The sequence below is a fragment of the Betta splendens genome, chromosome 15 (genome assembly GCF_900634795.4).
Source record: "Betta splendens chromosome 15, fBetSpl5.4, whole genome shotgun sequence".
Taxonomy (NCBI): domain Eukaryota; kingdom Metazoa; phylum Chordata; class Actinopteri; order Anabantiformes; family Osphronemidae; genus Betta; species Betta splendens.
The window spans coordinates 10,473,631-10,488,973 of NC_040895.2; the positions used below are offsets into that span (position 1 = coordinate 10,473,631).

At 47.1% G+C, this 15,343-nt stretch overlaps 5 protein-coding genes across 5 annotated transcripts; 3 read left to right on the plus strand and 2 right to left on the minus strand.

Moving 5' to 3' along the window:
* Positions 1-5: 5 nt before the first annotated feature.
* Positions 6-4,169, minus strand: LOC114841757 (neuropeptide Y receptor type 4-2-like). Its single transcript, XM_029126876.3, has 2 exons — positions 4,011-4,169; positions 6-2,323 (listed from the first exon to the last, which is right to left on the minus strand). The coding sequence occupies exon 2, from the start codon at positions 2,251-2,253 to the stop codon at positions 907-909; it is 1,347 nt and encodes a 448-aa protein (XP_028982709.1). The 5' UTR covers positions 2,254-2,323; positions 4,011-4,169; the 3' UTR covers positions 6-906.
* Positions 4,170-4,302: 133 nt separating this feature from the next.
* Positions 4,303-9,039, minus strand: LOC114841753 (sphingomyelin synthase-related protein 1-like). Its single transcript, XM_029126869.2, has 6 exons — positions 8,731-9,039; positions 6,607-7,233; positions 6,428-6,523; positions 6,200-6,317; positions 5,971-6,121; positions 4,303-5,722 (listed from the first exon to the last, which is right to left on the minus strand). The coding sequence occupies exons 1-6, from the start codon at positions 8,919-8,921 to the stop codon at positions 5,418-5,420; spliced, it is 1,488 nt and encodes a 495-aa protein (XP_028982702.2). The 5' UTR covers positions 8,922-9,039; the 3' UTR covers positions 4,303-5,417.
* Positions 9,040-9,091: 52 nt separating this feature from the next.
* Positions 9,092-10,013, plus strand: LOC114841781 (dual specificity protein phosphatase 13-like). Its single transcript, XM_029126916.3, has 3 exons — positions 9,092-9,419; positions 9,491-9,705; positions 9,805-10,013. Exons 1-3 carry the CDS (start codon positions 9,241-9,243, stop codon positions 10,011-10,013), a joined length of 603 nt encoding a protein of 200 aa, XP_028982749.1. The 5' UTR covers positions 9,092-9,240.
* A 305-nt stretch (positions 10,014-10,318) lies between these two features.
* On the plus strand, positions 10,319-11,403 carry zgc:153981 (dual specificity protein phosphatase family protein). Its single transcript, XM_029126918.3, has 3 exons — positions 10,319-10,452; positions 10,626-10,840; positions 10,926-11,403. The coding sequence occupies exons 1-3, from the start codon at positions 10,328-10,330 to the stop codon at positions 11,135-11,137; spliced, it is 552 nt and encodes a 183-aa protein (XP_028982751.1). The 5' UTR covers positions 10,319-10,327; the 3' UTR covers positions 11,138-11,403.
* A 435-nt stretch (positions 11,404-11,838) lies between these two features.
* Positions 11,839-15,322, plus strand: LOC114841872 (uncharacterized). The gene is made up of 10 exons (XM_041074077.2): positions 11,839-12,103; positions 12,186-12,311; positions 12,397-12,620; positions 12,718-12,934; positions 13,017-13,139; positions 13,219-13,436; positions 13,517-13,734; positions 14,337-14,518; positions 14,605-14,828; positions 14,903-15,322. The coding sequence occupies exons 1-10, from the start codon at positions 12,087-12,089 to the stop codon at positions 15,133-15,135; spliced, it is 1,782 nt and encodes a 593-aa protein (XP_040930011.1). The 5' UTR covers positions 11,839-12,086; the 3' UTR covers positions 15,136-15,322.
* Positions 15,323-15,343: the final 21 nt, after the last annotated feature.

Here is a 15,343-nt window from a genome sequence, read left to right on the forward strand (position 1 = left end):
CATGCTGCTTTTTAGAAGATTTGTATTTTTCTCATAATATACACAAAGCAGGAATGAAAAACATGTATCTTATCACAACATTTGATACAAAACACAGAAACATATTAGATTTTTAAGACTTTGGCAACAATAACAACACCGGGCAAGTGGTTGTAGAGCTAAAATATTAGATTAGCACGTTTTAATAAACACTGAAAGCACTTTACATTATTTATATAATTAACCCCTGAAAAATAAACAAACAATTTAATAATGTAAAAAACTGCTACAATGTACTGTACCTTTATAAGTCACATTACTCACAAAAACAACACACGTCTTTTTCCTCACTAAGCTCACTGATGCAAACATATTGGTATTTTAACATATACAGTATCTAGTTTATTACCAAACTAGTAAGTGATCATTTTCTGTACAGGACACAGATGAAAAAAAAACAGTTAATACCCGTTATTAGGATGTAGGCCAGCTTTTTTCCAACTCTCAAGCCAAACTATATTCTTAGATAGGTAAAGAGCAACTGGCTGGGAAAAGAGTTGGTGTTGAGTTGGCTTTAGGTTTTGTGCCTTAGGCCAGAGTATAATTATATGTTTTAAACGTTTTACATTTCAAATCAGGCAACAAAGATTTTCTTTTTGACATGTCACAGTGAGAAAATTATAAATCCTGATAGAATAAAATGGAAATTAGAGTATGGTGGGTTACAGTTCATAATGTTTAAATTTAGAATGAAGCCTGGATTTAAAATACATCAACAGGTTTTTTTAAAAATACACATTCTGTAAGATGTTTTACAACAATTTCTTAAAATTATGTGATGATACTGCACAAATTCTAAACACCAATAAGAACACAGTAAATCAGTCCTGCTACTGTGTGATCACAGAGTACTTCAGCAGGTTATAGTTAGACAGAGTTACTCCTGCAGTTGAAAGGCACAGAGGTGCGGGACATTTCCATGTGCACTGTGGACATGGGGAACTGCTCACACTCTTCCTCCAGTTGGTGGCAACGGCAGTGCAGGAGCACGTCTCTCACCTCCTGCCGAAAGTTGGAGTTGAGGAAGCCGTAGATGATGGGATTGATGCATGTGGAGGACATGGCCAGCAGGTGGCAGAGGGAGAACAGGAGGTTGTGGTGGCAAATGGGAAGGGCCTCCTGGTTCCAGTCGGACACCACGTTGAAGATGGTGAGTGGCAGCCAGCAAAGAGCAAATGCTGTTATGAGGGCAACCAGCATTATGTTGATCCGGCGGCTGTGGGTCATGCGCTGGCTCTCTGGCGTCCTGGCACGGTCCAGCATGTCTTTGCGGTGGCGCAGGCGCACAAAAACTCTAACATAACAAAGCAGGACTAACAAGAGTGGGCCACAATACTGGAACAGCAGCAGCCATGTGGTGTAAATGAGCCTGTGCTGCTGGGACGGCCAGTGCTCCAGACAGGCCTCTATGTGTGGAGAGGTGGGGACATACGAGAAGAGCATGCGGTATGAATTTGCAAGCAGTGATGAGTTTTTGTAAGTGTAGGAGGCGGGTCGAGGGAGGGACGCGTTGACATTAGTCTGTGGAGGGAATCGGAGCGGGGTCTGAGGTAGCATCACGTTGGCGTACGGCTCGTTTGTGAGCATCTGAAAGACCAGGAAGGGTGAGGAAGTGAAGCAGGCTAGAATCCAAATGAGAACGACCCCAACGTAGGCCTGAGAAATGCTCGGTTTCCATCCCGCAGGGTTAATGATCAGCTGGTGCCTCTCCAGCGCGATGAACACCAGAGAAAGCACAGACACGCTCACCGAGACGCACTGGATGAATGGAACCAGTCGGCACAACAGTGACCCAAACACCCAGTGGTCCATTAGTGTGTATATGACAGTGAAGGGGAGGCAGAACACACACACCAGAATGTCAGAGAATGACAGGTTGCAGATGAAAATGCTGGTGACGTTGACCTTTTCTCTGCGGCGGGCAATGATGCAGATGAGGCCGGTGTTCCCCACCAATCCCAGCACCATTGTTATGCTGTACCACACGACTAGGCACACTGTGAGGACGGGAGACATATGACAGTGCTCATCGTGGCCAAGAACAGAGAGGTCTGACAGGAGTCGAGTCTTGTTCCCTGGCAACTCCTGCACAGACTCATTGCTGGTTCTTCCCTCCTCCCATGACGGAGAAAACTGAGGAGCGGAGCTGGCGAAGAGCAGAGGCAGAGTTGTTGCTGATGGGGCAGACTGGTTTGCATTGCCACTCAAGGACATCTCACCAGGACTTCAGTGTGACCAGCCCCCAGGATCAAACCATCCATCCCAGCCCTCTGAGAACACGCATCTGAGGCAGAGAAGGAAAAAGCACAGGAGGAGACAGAGACGATGCTCATAAAGGAGAGCTACACTTGTTCTGACGGACACGTGACAGAAAATTAATGCTAATGTTAAATATTGTTAAACAAACAGAAAACTTCGTTTCTTGTCCTATAGTGACTGTTTTTCTCTCTATCGTGTCTTGAGATCTAAGATGTGTCACCTCCCCTGAGTCCCAACTCAGGTTTCAAGTCTGAGCATAATAGCTTAATGACAGTCAAATTACTACGCATACATAGGGCGAGATGAGTCTATCTTTCAAACACACAAAGCATGATGCAGTATGTGAAAGTGAAAGGGCATGACATTGTCAGAATCCTAAAAATGGATTCACGCTGCCACCCCCGAAACCTCTGCCATGTGCTGTGAAAAGCCAGCATCGCAAAGAAAACGAGCCTGTCACTTTCCATTAACGACGCACACACTTAGCTATCAGTCACTTCACGCTGCATCATTGCTAACGTATTCTGTCAGTGTGTTGAGTGAGCTGCAGGCTGGGCGGCGCAGCACTGATCATCCTTTGTCCAGGCAGAGAAGACAAATGTAACGCCAACACTAACCACACGTAACAAGCTGTGGCAGAGCCGAGCGGAGTCGGACAAACGCCGGCTGAAACGCAGGAAAAGGCCGGATTCAAAGCCAAATTGGAAGCTGTCAGGTTAGAATCGACTGCGCGGCCGCCGCGATCTGCCGCCTCCAGTACAAAATCTCAGCAGGATAAGAAACACTGTGACCTGAAACTGCTGTGTCCATCATATTCTTATTTTTTTACCTCAGCCCGTCTCCTCCAGCTCTGAGACAACAGGGAAACAAGACAGTGACTGAACATTTTTGGCTCGAACCAGATCCACTTTAATTTCCTCTTTTGCATTTTTTTGTGTGCAGTGGCTGTGATAAATATTATTTAGCTTTTTCCTCCTTATCATTTAGATAAACATTTTGTGCCACTGTTTAAAAGCTTCACATGTTTATAAATCTACCAAGGATAATTTGAACTTTCATTACAGTATGTGACATTAATATGTATTATATGCTACACCTCTGCGCTCCCTCCTATACAGTCACTGATACTTATCTCATTCTCATCCCTCGTTACATTTTTATTTTCATCAGATAGCAAAGAAATTTACATGAATACATACAATCATGAATCAATTTTCCACACTCTGGTTGTATTTTTATGCTCAGTCATTGGAACAATTTGGGAACAGTTTCTTCTCTATCTTCCTGCCTGTGGAGCGGTGGGACAGCTGTGGCAGCCACTGCGTGATGTGTTGAACCTGAGATGATAACCTAAGCCTCATTATTCTCTGCTGGGGGTGTGTGAGGTTCAGCGTGACGCCTCATTACCACCAGAAATGCTTTCGTGGGATTTCTTTTCACCACATTTCCACACACTATAGGAAACGTTCATTCAAACCAGACACACGTTTTTTTTCTCCTTGACTTTTGCCTGTTTCTGGTGTTTCTGCTGAAATTGAATGCACGTTCCCTGAACAGCAAACCACTGTGCTATAGCTAGAATGCATCATTCAAACATTTGCAGCAGACACCAGAAAGATTTAATCTGCAACAATTTACACTAAGCAACGAGCTTTTGTCATGACTGACACATTGACATGAATCAATATTGAATTATAAAAAAAAGGACTCACATGAATTGGCTGAGTGAAGTCTGTGATGCCAAGGTACCGGAGAAGAAGGTGCTTTGAACAGGTGTGAATTCACAGAGAGGAGAGTTGGACAAGGAGCTTAACATCATAACGACCACAACGATTCTGTAAGAGCCAACGAGAGCAGCACGGCTATTATTGGGCTGTTTAAGCCCCTTGGGTGTCAGAGACCCTCCAAGCACCGGGCTCTGCTGTCACACAGTGGTGGATTTATTCAATTACATCGCGAGGGGACCACCTGCTGCAAGTGCTGAAGAAGACACGGAGCCAGCCACGAGTTTGCAGTTTTATTATTTTTGTAACAATGATGTAAATGCCTCAAATACTAAGATGAGTAGCCATTTATTCCCATTGTCTCTTTCATGTCTGAGGCACGCTGGAGCACAGTATAATCTTTAATGATACAAATTAGAATTTTACAAAATTATAGTCCACTTTATTTAAAAAAAAAAGAATAAATACACACTGTAAAAGCAGCCAAGGGGGTCAGTCTAGAATATTTAAAAAATTAAATATAAAAACAATGTTACATATCTGTAAACATTTCTTGTTTGGCTAAAAGGCAGATTATATACTTCCACACTGAAAAGAAGACGATAAATTGTAAACAATTAGAGTTTGGAAAAACATAGAAAGTGACATAGTAAACAATATTTAGTTGGCTGACGACGTCAGTCTTTGAACAGTGCTATCCAGACACCTCAGGCTGATGCTGCTATTAATAAACACAGTATCATATTGGAATATGGCAATAATTATAAAAAGAAAAACTTTGATAATTCCACAGTTAAATTTTTGAAAAAATTAACTGTGAATGCTATAATATCCCAAAGGTGAAATGATTAGAAAAATGTTTGTTGTGAAACACAAAACAGAAGATCAGGGAACGGTTGAGCTCCTCTAATAATCTGCAAACAAGTGTCAGATAGTAAAAACATGTGAAAAGTCTTCTCTACAAAACACAAAAAAAACCCAGAAAAGCTGTAGAACAGAATTAAAATGCAGAACAGTGACAACAAATAAGATTTAATCAGCAGTGAAGTTTAACCATTTAAAAAAAAGAGAGATAAGAAGGTGAAATATATAAGGCAAATAAAATCATAAAGTAAACCCCAATCTTTGGTTATTTGGCAGCAAGCAATTGAATGAACACGGGCAGCTTTGCATTTTGGGAAAAAAAAACAATATAGCATTTTATTCCAATAAATATAAGACAACTTAACAAGATAAAGATCATCCATTTACACAAATAAGGTTAAAAAATCATCCACATTTTAGACTTAGAACCATCCAAACATAAGAAGCTGCATTTCAAGTAATGGGTTTCTCATTCAGGCTGTAATATTCCAATCCATGCACGTTGCAGCTGCTCGTCTTTGACCGTGCACCTTATCCGATTAGAGTTTTCATGAAGGCGGGTTTGCTGAAGGGCCAGTGGTACTGGTTGGGGACCGGTCCGTTCACGTTGCACTCGAAGAAGAAGAACATGGGGAACCAAATCCGCGCTCTCCGGCTCTGCTGGTAGGCGCGGGTGTTGGCCAAGGTGTGGTAGTAGAGGAAGAGGCGGGTGGTGATGTAGAAGGCGATGAAGACGTCGATGGAGTAGTGCTCGTGAGCCGCCAGGATGAAGAAGATGCCAAAGAGGTTGAGCACCCAGGAAATAGTGTGAATGAGATTCCAGGACTGTGGAGTGTCTGGAATTGAAGAGAACCATTAAGGCAAAACTGAATCAATCCCACAGTGAACACACTGATCCAATTCTGACTATTACTGTCTGTGAAGCCTTTTCATTATTTTCCAATCATCTTACTGGTTTAAAATATTACATGTATATTTGTACATATGAGTAACATTTGTAGTTTTCAGCTGCTTTAGATCATTATTAAACTTTCAAAGGATACATAATATTTAATATCAAACAAGTTTAAAGGCATATGCTTACATTCAGTCACAAAGAAGTTCAACATTGTGATGACGACAGTGTGTCCACTGAACATGTAGTCTCCGCATGTCTGGACGCCGGTCAGCGTCATCCCGAAGCCGCTCCAGATGGCCACCGCTCTCTGCACCTTCCCCCACGCGTCTCCATACGTCTGCGGAACAAGAAGCAGTGAGCCGGCCGCGCCCTCCACCCCGGGGGGGGGGTCTGTTCATCAGATCCTCTCACCCACCTTGCTGGCACACTTCAGGTGCTGCCCGGGCACAGAGAGCGAGGTGACGAACATGGTGCAGCAGCGCAGCAGGAACACGGTTCCCATCAATGAGCACAGGCGCCTGAGGAGAATGGACCTGAGGTCGAGGCGAACACAAAGCAGTGTGATCAAGTTGTCTGTTTACACAAACACGCACACACACACGCAATGACAGCAGCGGACAGAAGGACTGTGAATGTGGGCTACCTGTGCTTGTGCAGGAGCAGGATCAGCAGGAACATGTAACACAGAATGAGCCCACAAGCTTCAGCCATAGCGAAAGCCCAAGGGATTCTGGGAACACTGGGAGACACAAACATCTTCATCATCAGCAGAGTGTACGCATTGAAAGGTGCCGTCAAGAAGATGTTTAAAAGATCTGCTACCTGTCCAGGAAAATATCAGGCAGCGGTGGATATGTCCTCATGTCTGGGACGCGTTCATGCACAATTACCATGACAACAGACGTGAATCCAAATACAAGACACACATATATGGAGCTGATGACCGTCTTCCACACCTCTGGGTCCAGTCTGCCAGCCATGTGTTGGCTACAGCCTCCGTTGGTGTGTGTCTGACACAGCACCTTTCCCAAACTGCAAACGGACCTGGTGCCGTTCCTCAACCGCAGCTCAGTCCCATTGGCCGCGTAGTCACCGGTGGTATGTCTCCTCTCGGCGCCATCGCAGCTCCAATCAGCCCCCGAGGCACCCGGCGGGAGCCCCGCGGCGAGGATGTCCACAGGCTGGATGCCCAGTTCCCCCAGCTGGGCCTGGTTCTGTCGCTGGAGGCGGCGGAGGGCTATGGTCAACCTCTTGATGTCCCCCAGCACGGTGAGGCCCAGTGGGGGGCCCCGCAGGTCGGCCTCCGTCAGCGCCAGCAGGCTGAGGCCGTCCAGTCTGTGCTGGGCGCACAGTAGCTCCACGTAGGCCCCGAAGCCTTCCTCCTGCAGCCACTGGGCCACCCGCTTGCAGCCCCAGGCACTCACCCCGTCGTCCGACTGCGCCATGCCACTGCGAACGCACACGGGTACAGTGGGACTGAGTGTGGCGATGGCGAGAATTTTAATCAAATTAACTGCACCAAATAGAAGCAGAGTGAAAAAAACAAGCGTGCGATCTTCCAGCTGATCAAAGTCTGTATTATCTTATTATACGCAGATGCTGCACTTTGCAAAGATTTGCTACTGCATGTGGATTATTTATTTATTATACGAACACACCGTGGCTCCGTCTCATCACACAGCGCTGTGCTATCGCCAGCTCTTTATCGCTCCCTTATCTGTTGCTCCATACGAGACATCTACGGTGTCACGCTGATTTCTGTATCCAGCCATCCACTGATTAAAAAAATATATTAATCAGTGTGTTGAGTTTTGAAAAGCTAGAATTCTGCTTCTATGTAAACAACTTTGTAATGCTGAAGCCTCAGACTGGAGGAAAGTACAACTGGCAGACTGTTTAAATAATTAGTCAGTGGCAAGAAGACAGTGGTTTTACACACACAGACATTTCTTGTTACTTTCATGAGTTCAGCTCAGGACAGGACACACTATTGCAAAACGCACTGAGCACCTCTCATCCTCTGGCAGCTGAGTGTAAACACTCGGCTCACCGGGTGTTGGTTCATAATGAAGCACACAAACCAGGTGAGTCACTAACTGGTCACAGTTCACACTGCGTTGCTCTCACCAGAGTCAGACCCGGGCGCTGCTCTGTCTTTTCCTCCTCTCTGCCCTTTGACCTTCTGATAAGTTGACCGGGGTTCTGCTCGTCCTGTCCTCCCTACAGCTCCAAAGGTCCACCAACACGACTGTACTACAGTGAACTGCTGAATGGGGCTGATAGTGTACAATATGTGCTGATTGGACGGCAGATAGAGGCTGGAAATCACCAAAGCAGCAGCTTTTTATTGGGGCTATTAGGCAGATTAAATAAAACCTAATGAAATATCAATACATGTTCTCGCTGGTTGGTATTGTAGGTTACAAGAACTTACTGGCTTTATTCTTATTAGTCCAGAAAACCGTGACATTTATCTAAAATCTCAAACAAGTGCATCATATAGTGGCTGACTGGCAGTGAGGGATCCACACGCCACAATCTCCCCTCAGCTAATTAAACATGTTTAATGTCTAATACAGCCCCTATATTTCTAGCCATTCATCCTGGAGCGTCTGAAGTGCCATGTCAGCAGTTTGACATTCAGCCTCCGTGGGCAGTGACACACAGCTGAGAGACAGAAAGCCCCTCAGTGTGTGTGAGAGACAGAGAGAATGTGACAAAGGGCTCCCAGTGCGTTCGCCACTGGGACACAGTGAAACGTCACACTGGAACATTTCTGTCCCACAGTGGTTTCAGCGTCTTTTACCACGTTGCTGACAAACTTCCTTCAGCTGAGGTCCCCCAGCAAAACCAGAGCTACGTATTTACCAGAACAAACAAGTTACGGCAGACGTGTACTTAAAAAACCTGCTTTAAAAGACAGAACCAAGGAGTTGCCTCACTCACCAAAAATCCAGTGTCACTGCGCGGCCGGAGGGAGGAGACCAGTCTGCTTTGCTCCCAACTCGCATGAGTGCTTCATGCCCAACATGCCTCTGACGACTAGGCAACACCAAACAGGAAGCGACAGCGAGGAACAGCAGCAGTAAAGAGGAGCTGGAGCTGCTGCAGGGCTGCCCAGCAAAGCACACTGACATCTGCTGGTCGCACAGCGGCCAACTGGGAGCTGCTCACTGGGAGCTGCTCACTGGGAGCTGCTCACTGGGAGCTGCTCACTGGGAGCTGCTCACTGGTTCCCACGGAGCTTTAATGGGCCGTTTGAATTGAGTTTGACAGAACAAACTTGCACGGAGGGGGTTTCAAAGCACTTATCTAATTATCAGCACGTGTCTGGATGTCGGCGTGTGACCGGGCGTCTGGGCCAAGCTGCTCCACCTGTTCTGGACAGTCACGCTCATGGTGACGTGGACGTTCAGCAGCAGCCTTAAGCTTGTTTACAGCCGCTGAAGGCGAGACATGGCGGACGTGAAGTGGTCTTCGGGCGAAGAGTCGGACGGGAGACGCGACCCACGAGCCTCGGAGGAGAAGGACCAGCGTGCAAAGACCCTCCAAGAGCTGGAGGAGGTTTTACATTCGGCTCCGCGCTCCTGTCGCCACGGAGATGAGGTGTGGCCCAACCTGTATCTGGGCGACATGTGAGTACCCTGAGCCGCCCTCAGTGACACTATACGGGTTTGTGTTTGTGTGACTCTAATCTGTGGAGCAGGTTCATGTCTCATGACAAGCTGGGCCTGAGTCAGCTGGGCATCACCCATGTGCTGAACGCCGCGCACGGGAAGCTGTGCTGCAAGGGCAGCGACGACTTCTACGGCACCACGGTGAAATACTATGGAGTCCCAGCCAACGACCTGCCCACCTTTGACCTTTCACCTTTCTTCTACCCAGCGGCTGAGTTCATTCACCGGGCTTTGTCGTCAGCAGGTACGTTTAACTGCTGACTAATCAGAACCTGCCACACTGTGGGCGGGGCCAGCCGTCCTTCCAGGGGCCTGGTTTGTTGTGCTATTGTGTGTTTTCCAGGGAAGGTGTTGGTCCACTGTGCTGTGGGCGTGAGTCGCTCAGCGGCGTTGGTCCTCTCCTACCTGATGATTCATCAGCACCTCAGTCTCCTGTCCTCTATTCGCCTTGTGCAACAGAAGAGGTGGATTTGTCCAAACAGAGGGTTTCTGAGACAGCTCATAGTTTTGGACCAAGAACTGCAGAACAAAGGGTTCGATGAGACAAACTAAATCCAGGTGGAGTCTGGATGTACTGTGTATAGTGCATGTCGGAACCCTCCCCCGTTCCCTCCTGCTATGACCTCAGTGATGACATTCTGACTCCATACTTCCCCCTCAGGATCTTTGGCTGGCATCAGTAAACAGACCAATCAATGCAAATAGCTGCACATCCAGTCAGAGAGAACACACTGAACACAGGGAGCTAATTTTGGAGTGGAGCGGCATTCAAACAGCCACCTGCTCATGTCCCTCAGTGAATCCTGCAGTTAAGGGGCAGGAGCAGCGCTAGGGTCCGTTGGAGGAGCAGTCTGCGTCCGGGGAGGATGTCAGGGGCCGGCCAGCGAACGGACCTGGTGCTTATTAAAGAACTGGAGCTCATCTTGGATTCCTGCGCTCTGGAGCTCACGCCGGTGGATGAAGTCTCGCCCAACCTCTTCCTCGGAAACGTGTGAGTGTGTCCCGCTTTTAGAGCCTGTTGTAGGGGACAACTGCATCTTTGTGGGATTTATGAAGGGAAAAGGATTGGTTGTAACATGAGACACACGCAAACTTCCTTTTTAACTCAACAGTCCATATTACGGCTCCTTGTGGTTCTATGCTGACCTTTGCTCATGTCTCCAGGGCTGTAGCACAGAATAGGAGGACGTTACATAAACTGGGCATCACTCACGTCCTGAACGCAGCGCACGCCAAGCAGGGCAGCGTTGGTGACCAGAGTTTTTATGGGAACACCTGTGTTTACTTTGGCATCTCGGCAGACGATTCTGACCACTTTGACCTCAGCCGTTACTTCAGAGTCGCAGCTGACTTCATACATAAAGCCCTGAAGAGCAAAGGTGACTGAGTAAATGCATGTGACGCTCACCGTCTCGTCCACATCGTCTCATTCTCCATTCATTTTCCCCCCACTGTCCTCTGCAGGGAAGGTGCTGGTGCACTGCATCATGGGTGTGAGCCGATCGGCCACGCTGGTGCTGGGGTACTTGATGCTACGGCAGCGTCTCCCTCTGCGAGAGGCTCTGAGGCTTGTGGTCCAAAAACGCGCCATTTACCCGAACCGGAACTTCCTGTTTCTCCTCCTCAAATTGGACGAACAGCTCACACTCAGACGGAGACTCTGTCCTCTGCTCTGACGTCCGTCTGACGTCTGATGAGTAGTCGCCTCGGGACCGCTTCGTCTCTGTGCTTTTACACTCCAGTCAGAATGGACAATATTTAAGCGTGGTCTGTTTATTTGCACAAGTTGGTCTCAAGAGTTATATTTGTCTGTGCATTTTTTTTTTGTTTTGTAATTCAAACTGTATTCAAATATTACCTGCCAGTATTTTGTAAATGCAGCCGTGTGACTATTGTACCCATTGATTAAATATATATTAAATATATATTATATTGAAATACATTTTGTGGATGAGTGTAAAATATGTAGTACATTGCATTTAAAAACAACAACCCATCAATCATTAATATAAAATATACATATTTCATTATGTGAATAATTCTATTTCATGGCCAATTAATGCAACAGCTAAAGAACTGGTTTATTAATGATAAATTAAAATGGTAAACAAAGTAGAATAATACATGACATGCTTTACAACAATGTAAAAATGTAATAAGTACAGTATAGGAAATAATAAAATATTATGAGCTGTACATTGTTTTTTCTTTTCCCTTTGTGGCCCAGAGTTAGAGTCAGTAAATCATCATTATCTAAATAACAAGTCACTGGTGAATGTTGTGTCGCAGCTCGATCACATTTCTTAAAGGGGACGAGCAGCAGAGATGAATATTGTGTAACGGTGTGTTACAAAACAGTCTGTCGTCACCGTGGAGAGTCAGCGAGTGAGCTAATGTTATAGTTTACAGGATTATGTCACATTACTGCCCCACGAAGGAAAAAAGACTCCAGCTTTGCAAAACGGATTAAATGTGTTTAAAGCACCCGAGCTGTCGATTAATTCCGGCTGCAGGACGCGTTTGGCACTAATGAGTGTATGATTACAGAGTTATAAAAAGACACGGCTGCAGTGGAAATAACGAGCGAGAGCCAGGCAGGAGATGAGTCTGAGCTGAGAGGAGTTGATGCAGAGTGAAAACAGGTCGGTGTGAGCACTTCAGCGTAACTCACATTTTACCTCACATTAAATTCACAGATGTTACTTCTGATTCTCTGTGTGTCAGGATGTCTCTGCGGGATCCACCGTACGCCCCTCCTTCAGTCTCAGACCTGCAGGACTTCCTCCTCACGGACAGACGACCTACAGGACACGTCAATCAAGTCTGGCCAAACCTTTACATAGGCAACGAGTAGGTCCACGCGCTATAACACACGCGTGTGCGTCTACACAAACCCGCTTTGCTCAGGTTCTTACAGCGGCGACGTGTGTTGCAGGGCGGCAGCTCGTGACAAGGCCACTCTGCACAGTCTGGGCGTCACACACATAGTGAACGCTGCTCACGGACCAACGAACCTGTATGTCAACACGGGCCCACGCTTCTACAGAGACATGACTGTGGATTATTATGGGGTGGAGGCGGACGACGCGATAGATTTTATCCTTAGTCCTTTTTTTTACCCGACGGCGCGATACATCAAAGCTGCACTTGCGATGGGAGGCAAGTCCTGTGAAAAGATCTCGATTTAAACTCTTTGCAATCAATCAGAACAACTTATGGCAACTTTCTATTGATTCTATGTTGTTCGCTGCTGCAGGACGGGTGTTCGTCCACTGTCTAATGGGCGTGAGCCGCTCTGCAGCCTTGGTGCTGGCCTTCCTGATGATCGCTGAGGGCCTGAGGCTGCAGGAGGCTGTGGCTGCTGTCAGGCAGCACAGGGACATCTGCCCCAACCCAGGCTTCCTGCAGCAGCTCCGCAGCCTGGACATGAGCCTGGAGAGGGAGAGGAGGCGACGGCAGCAAGCCCAGACCCTGTAAACGCACACAGAGTCACGGGCAGAGCTACAGGTAAAGTCACCAGTGTATGCACAGACGCGTACATGTGTGTTGCTACAGAGGGCACTTAGCTGAAGAGAAGGGAACGCTGCCTCTGACAGAGCTGAGGGAAATTCTCTGGACTAACAGGAAGCCAGTGGCACCTGTCAATCAAGTGTGGCCGAATCTGTACGTTGGAGATGAGTGAGTAGGAGAGCGCACACGTCGCACCTAAAAATGTACATACGAACGGTACGCGAGCTTGTCCGTGGTGTGTGTGCAGGTCTGTGGCACGAGATAAAAGCGCGCTCTCCTCCCTGGGTGTAACGCACGTACTGAACGCGGCAGCGGGTCGACATCGCATCAACACGAGTCAGCAGTTTTACAGCGATCTGGGGGTGGAATACTACGGCGTTGAAGCCGCGGACCATACTGAGTTTGACCTTCGACCTTTCTTCAGACCGGCTGCGCAGTTCATAGAGGGTGCGCTTGGGAAAAATGGTCAGTGTGCTTCAAAGCCACCAAACAACACCAACGCAGATAGAGAATTAGATTGTTGACGCTGTACTTATTTATTCCAGGGAAGGTGTTTGTGCACTGTGCCATGGGTGTCAGCCGCTCTGGGGCGCTGGTTCTGGCCTATCTGATGATCTGCCAGGACCTGCCGTTGGCGGAGGCCATCGCTGCCGTGCGTCTGAATCGAGACGTCGGCCCAAACTCTGGATTCCTGCAGCAACTCAGAGAACTGGAGCTCAGTATCCGCTTCCAAAGCAGCCAAATCAGAGAGGAGGGACCGCACTGACGCCTCTTCATAATGGACACAGGAACAAGATGTTTGGACAAAATATCTGGCTTGTAGCTTTCGTGTGCTTCTGCAACAATAAAGTGTAAAGTTGAAGTTTTCCGTCTCCATAAATAACCGACACCTGTTCACACAAAACACACATTCCCATAAAACAATGATGTCACTGCCACTTTATTCTGATTTCCAGCACAATGTCTCATAAGGGAGTGTTTCTTTACTGTAAGTGATTCAGGAAGGGAATAACTGGCACATGTGGTGACCGAGCTACCTTAAGAAGGCTACAAGAAAGCAACTGTGTGTGTGTCAAGTTGTTAATGTCAGGTGCTGCCTAAAAATATCACGTTCAACACAGAGCTGGTCCCATTTCAGATCTGTATTTTACTCACACTCACACACAGGACGCTGAGGTGCTGCTCCTGGGTCCTGCTCTAAGAAACCTAAGGAAGAGGTCAGTACAGCGATGTGTTGTTACAACGTTCTGATCAAATTGTCAGGTTTTATCGGTCCTGTTCCTTATTGTACAGCCTGTATTTCCATATATCACTATATTAAAATGCAGCTCTAACATAATATCAGCTTATTTTCTGCAGAGGTGAGACATGTCGTCCTGTGCATTGAAGGCCAGGAGTAAAAACCCGTACACATCGGTGCGGGTGGACCCAGACAGCGACTACATCACCCCGGGAACATTAGAGCTGGAGCAGCTGTTCTGGAACGGCACCGGGGCTCAGTATACGCACGTGAATGAGGTCTGGCCTGGCGTCTACATCGGGGATGAGTGAGTAAATGCCCACATGGGTTTCACGGTGACCCGCTAGTTTTTTAAACCTGGACAGGTTCACACCAAGTCTGTGGACGTTACAGGAAAACGGCTCTGGAGCTGGAAGCCCTGAGGGACCTGGGTGTTACGCACGTCCTGAACGCAGCAGAGGGGAAGTGGAATAATGTGGTGACCGGTGCCGATTATTACAGCGACATGGACATCCAGTACTACGGCGTAGAAGCTGATGACACACCCTCGTTCAACATCTCACAGCACTTCTTTCCCGCAGCCGAGTTCATCCACGAGGCCCTCAGCTTCCCGCAGAGTAAGCCCTGGAAGAAATCATCTCTGGTGAACACTTTTCTTCTTAGTTCACGTCTTTGCTTCGTTTTGCTGTAGACAAGGTTCTGGTGCACTGCGTGATGGGTCGGAGCAGGTCCGTGACTCTGGTCTTGGCGTACCTGATGACGAGGCACACCTTGACTGTGGTAGATGCCATTGAGCATGTGCGACAGCGCCGTTGTATCCTGCCTAATCATGGCTTCCTGAAGCAGCTGAGGGCCCTGGACATCACTTTACAGGAGGAGAGGCTGAGACGAAAACACGACAGAATTACAACCAACAGGTCGTGAAAGAGAAAAAGAAACAAATCCTTTACTTTCTTTTGAATTTATTTCAGGTATGAGTCCCAACAACTTATAATTAATTAAAATATTAAATGTAATCTGAGGGAGCTACACTGTTTTCTCCCTTTATCTTACCTTCAAATTAAAAGCCTAAAACTGTAGATCAAAAAATAAAAGCCTCACAATCAACCCAGGAGATTGTAATGCTTCTACA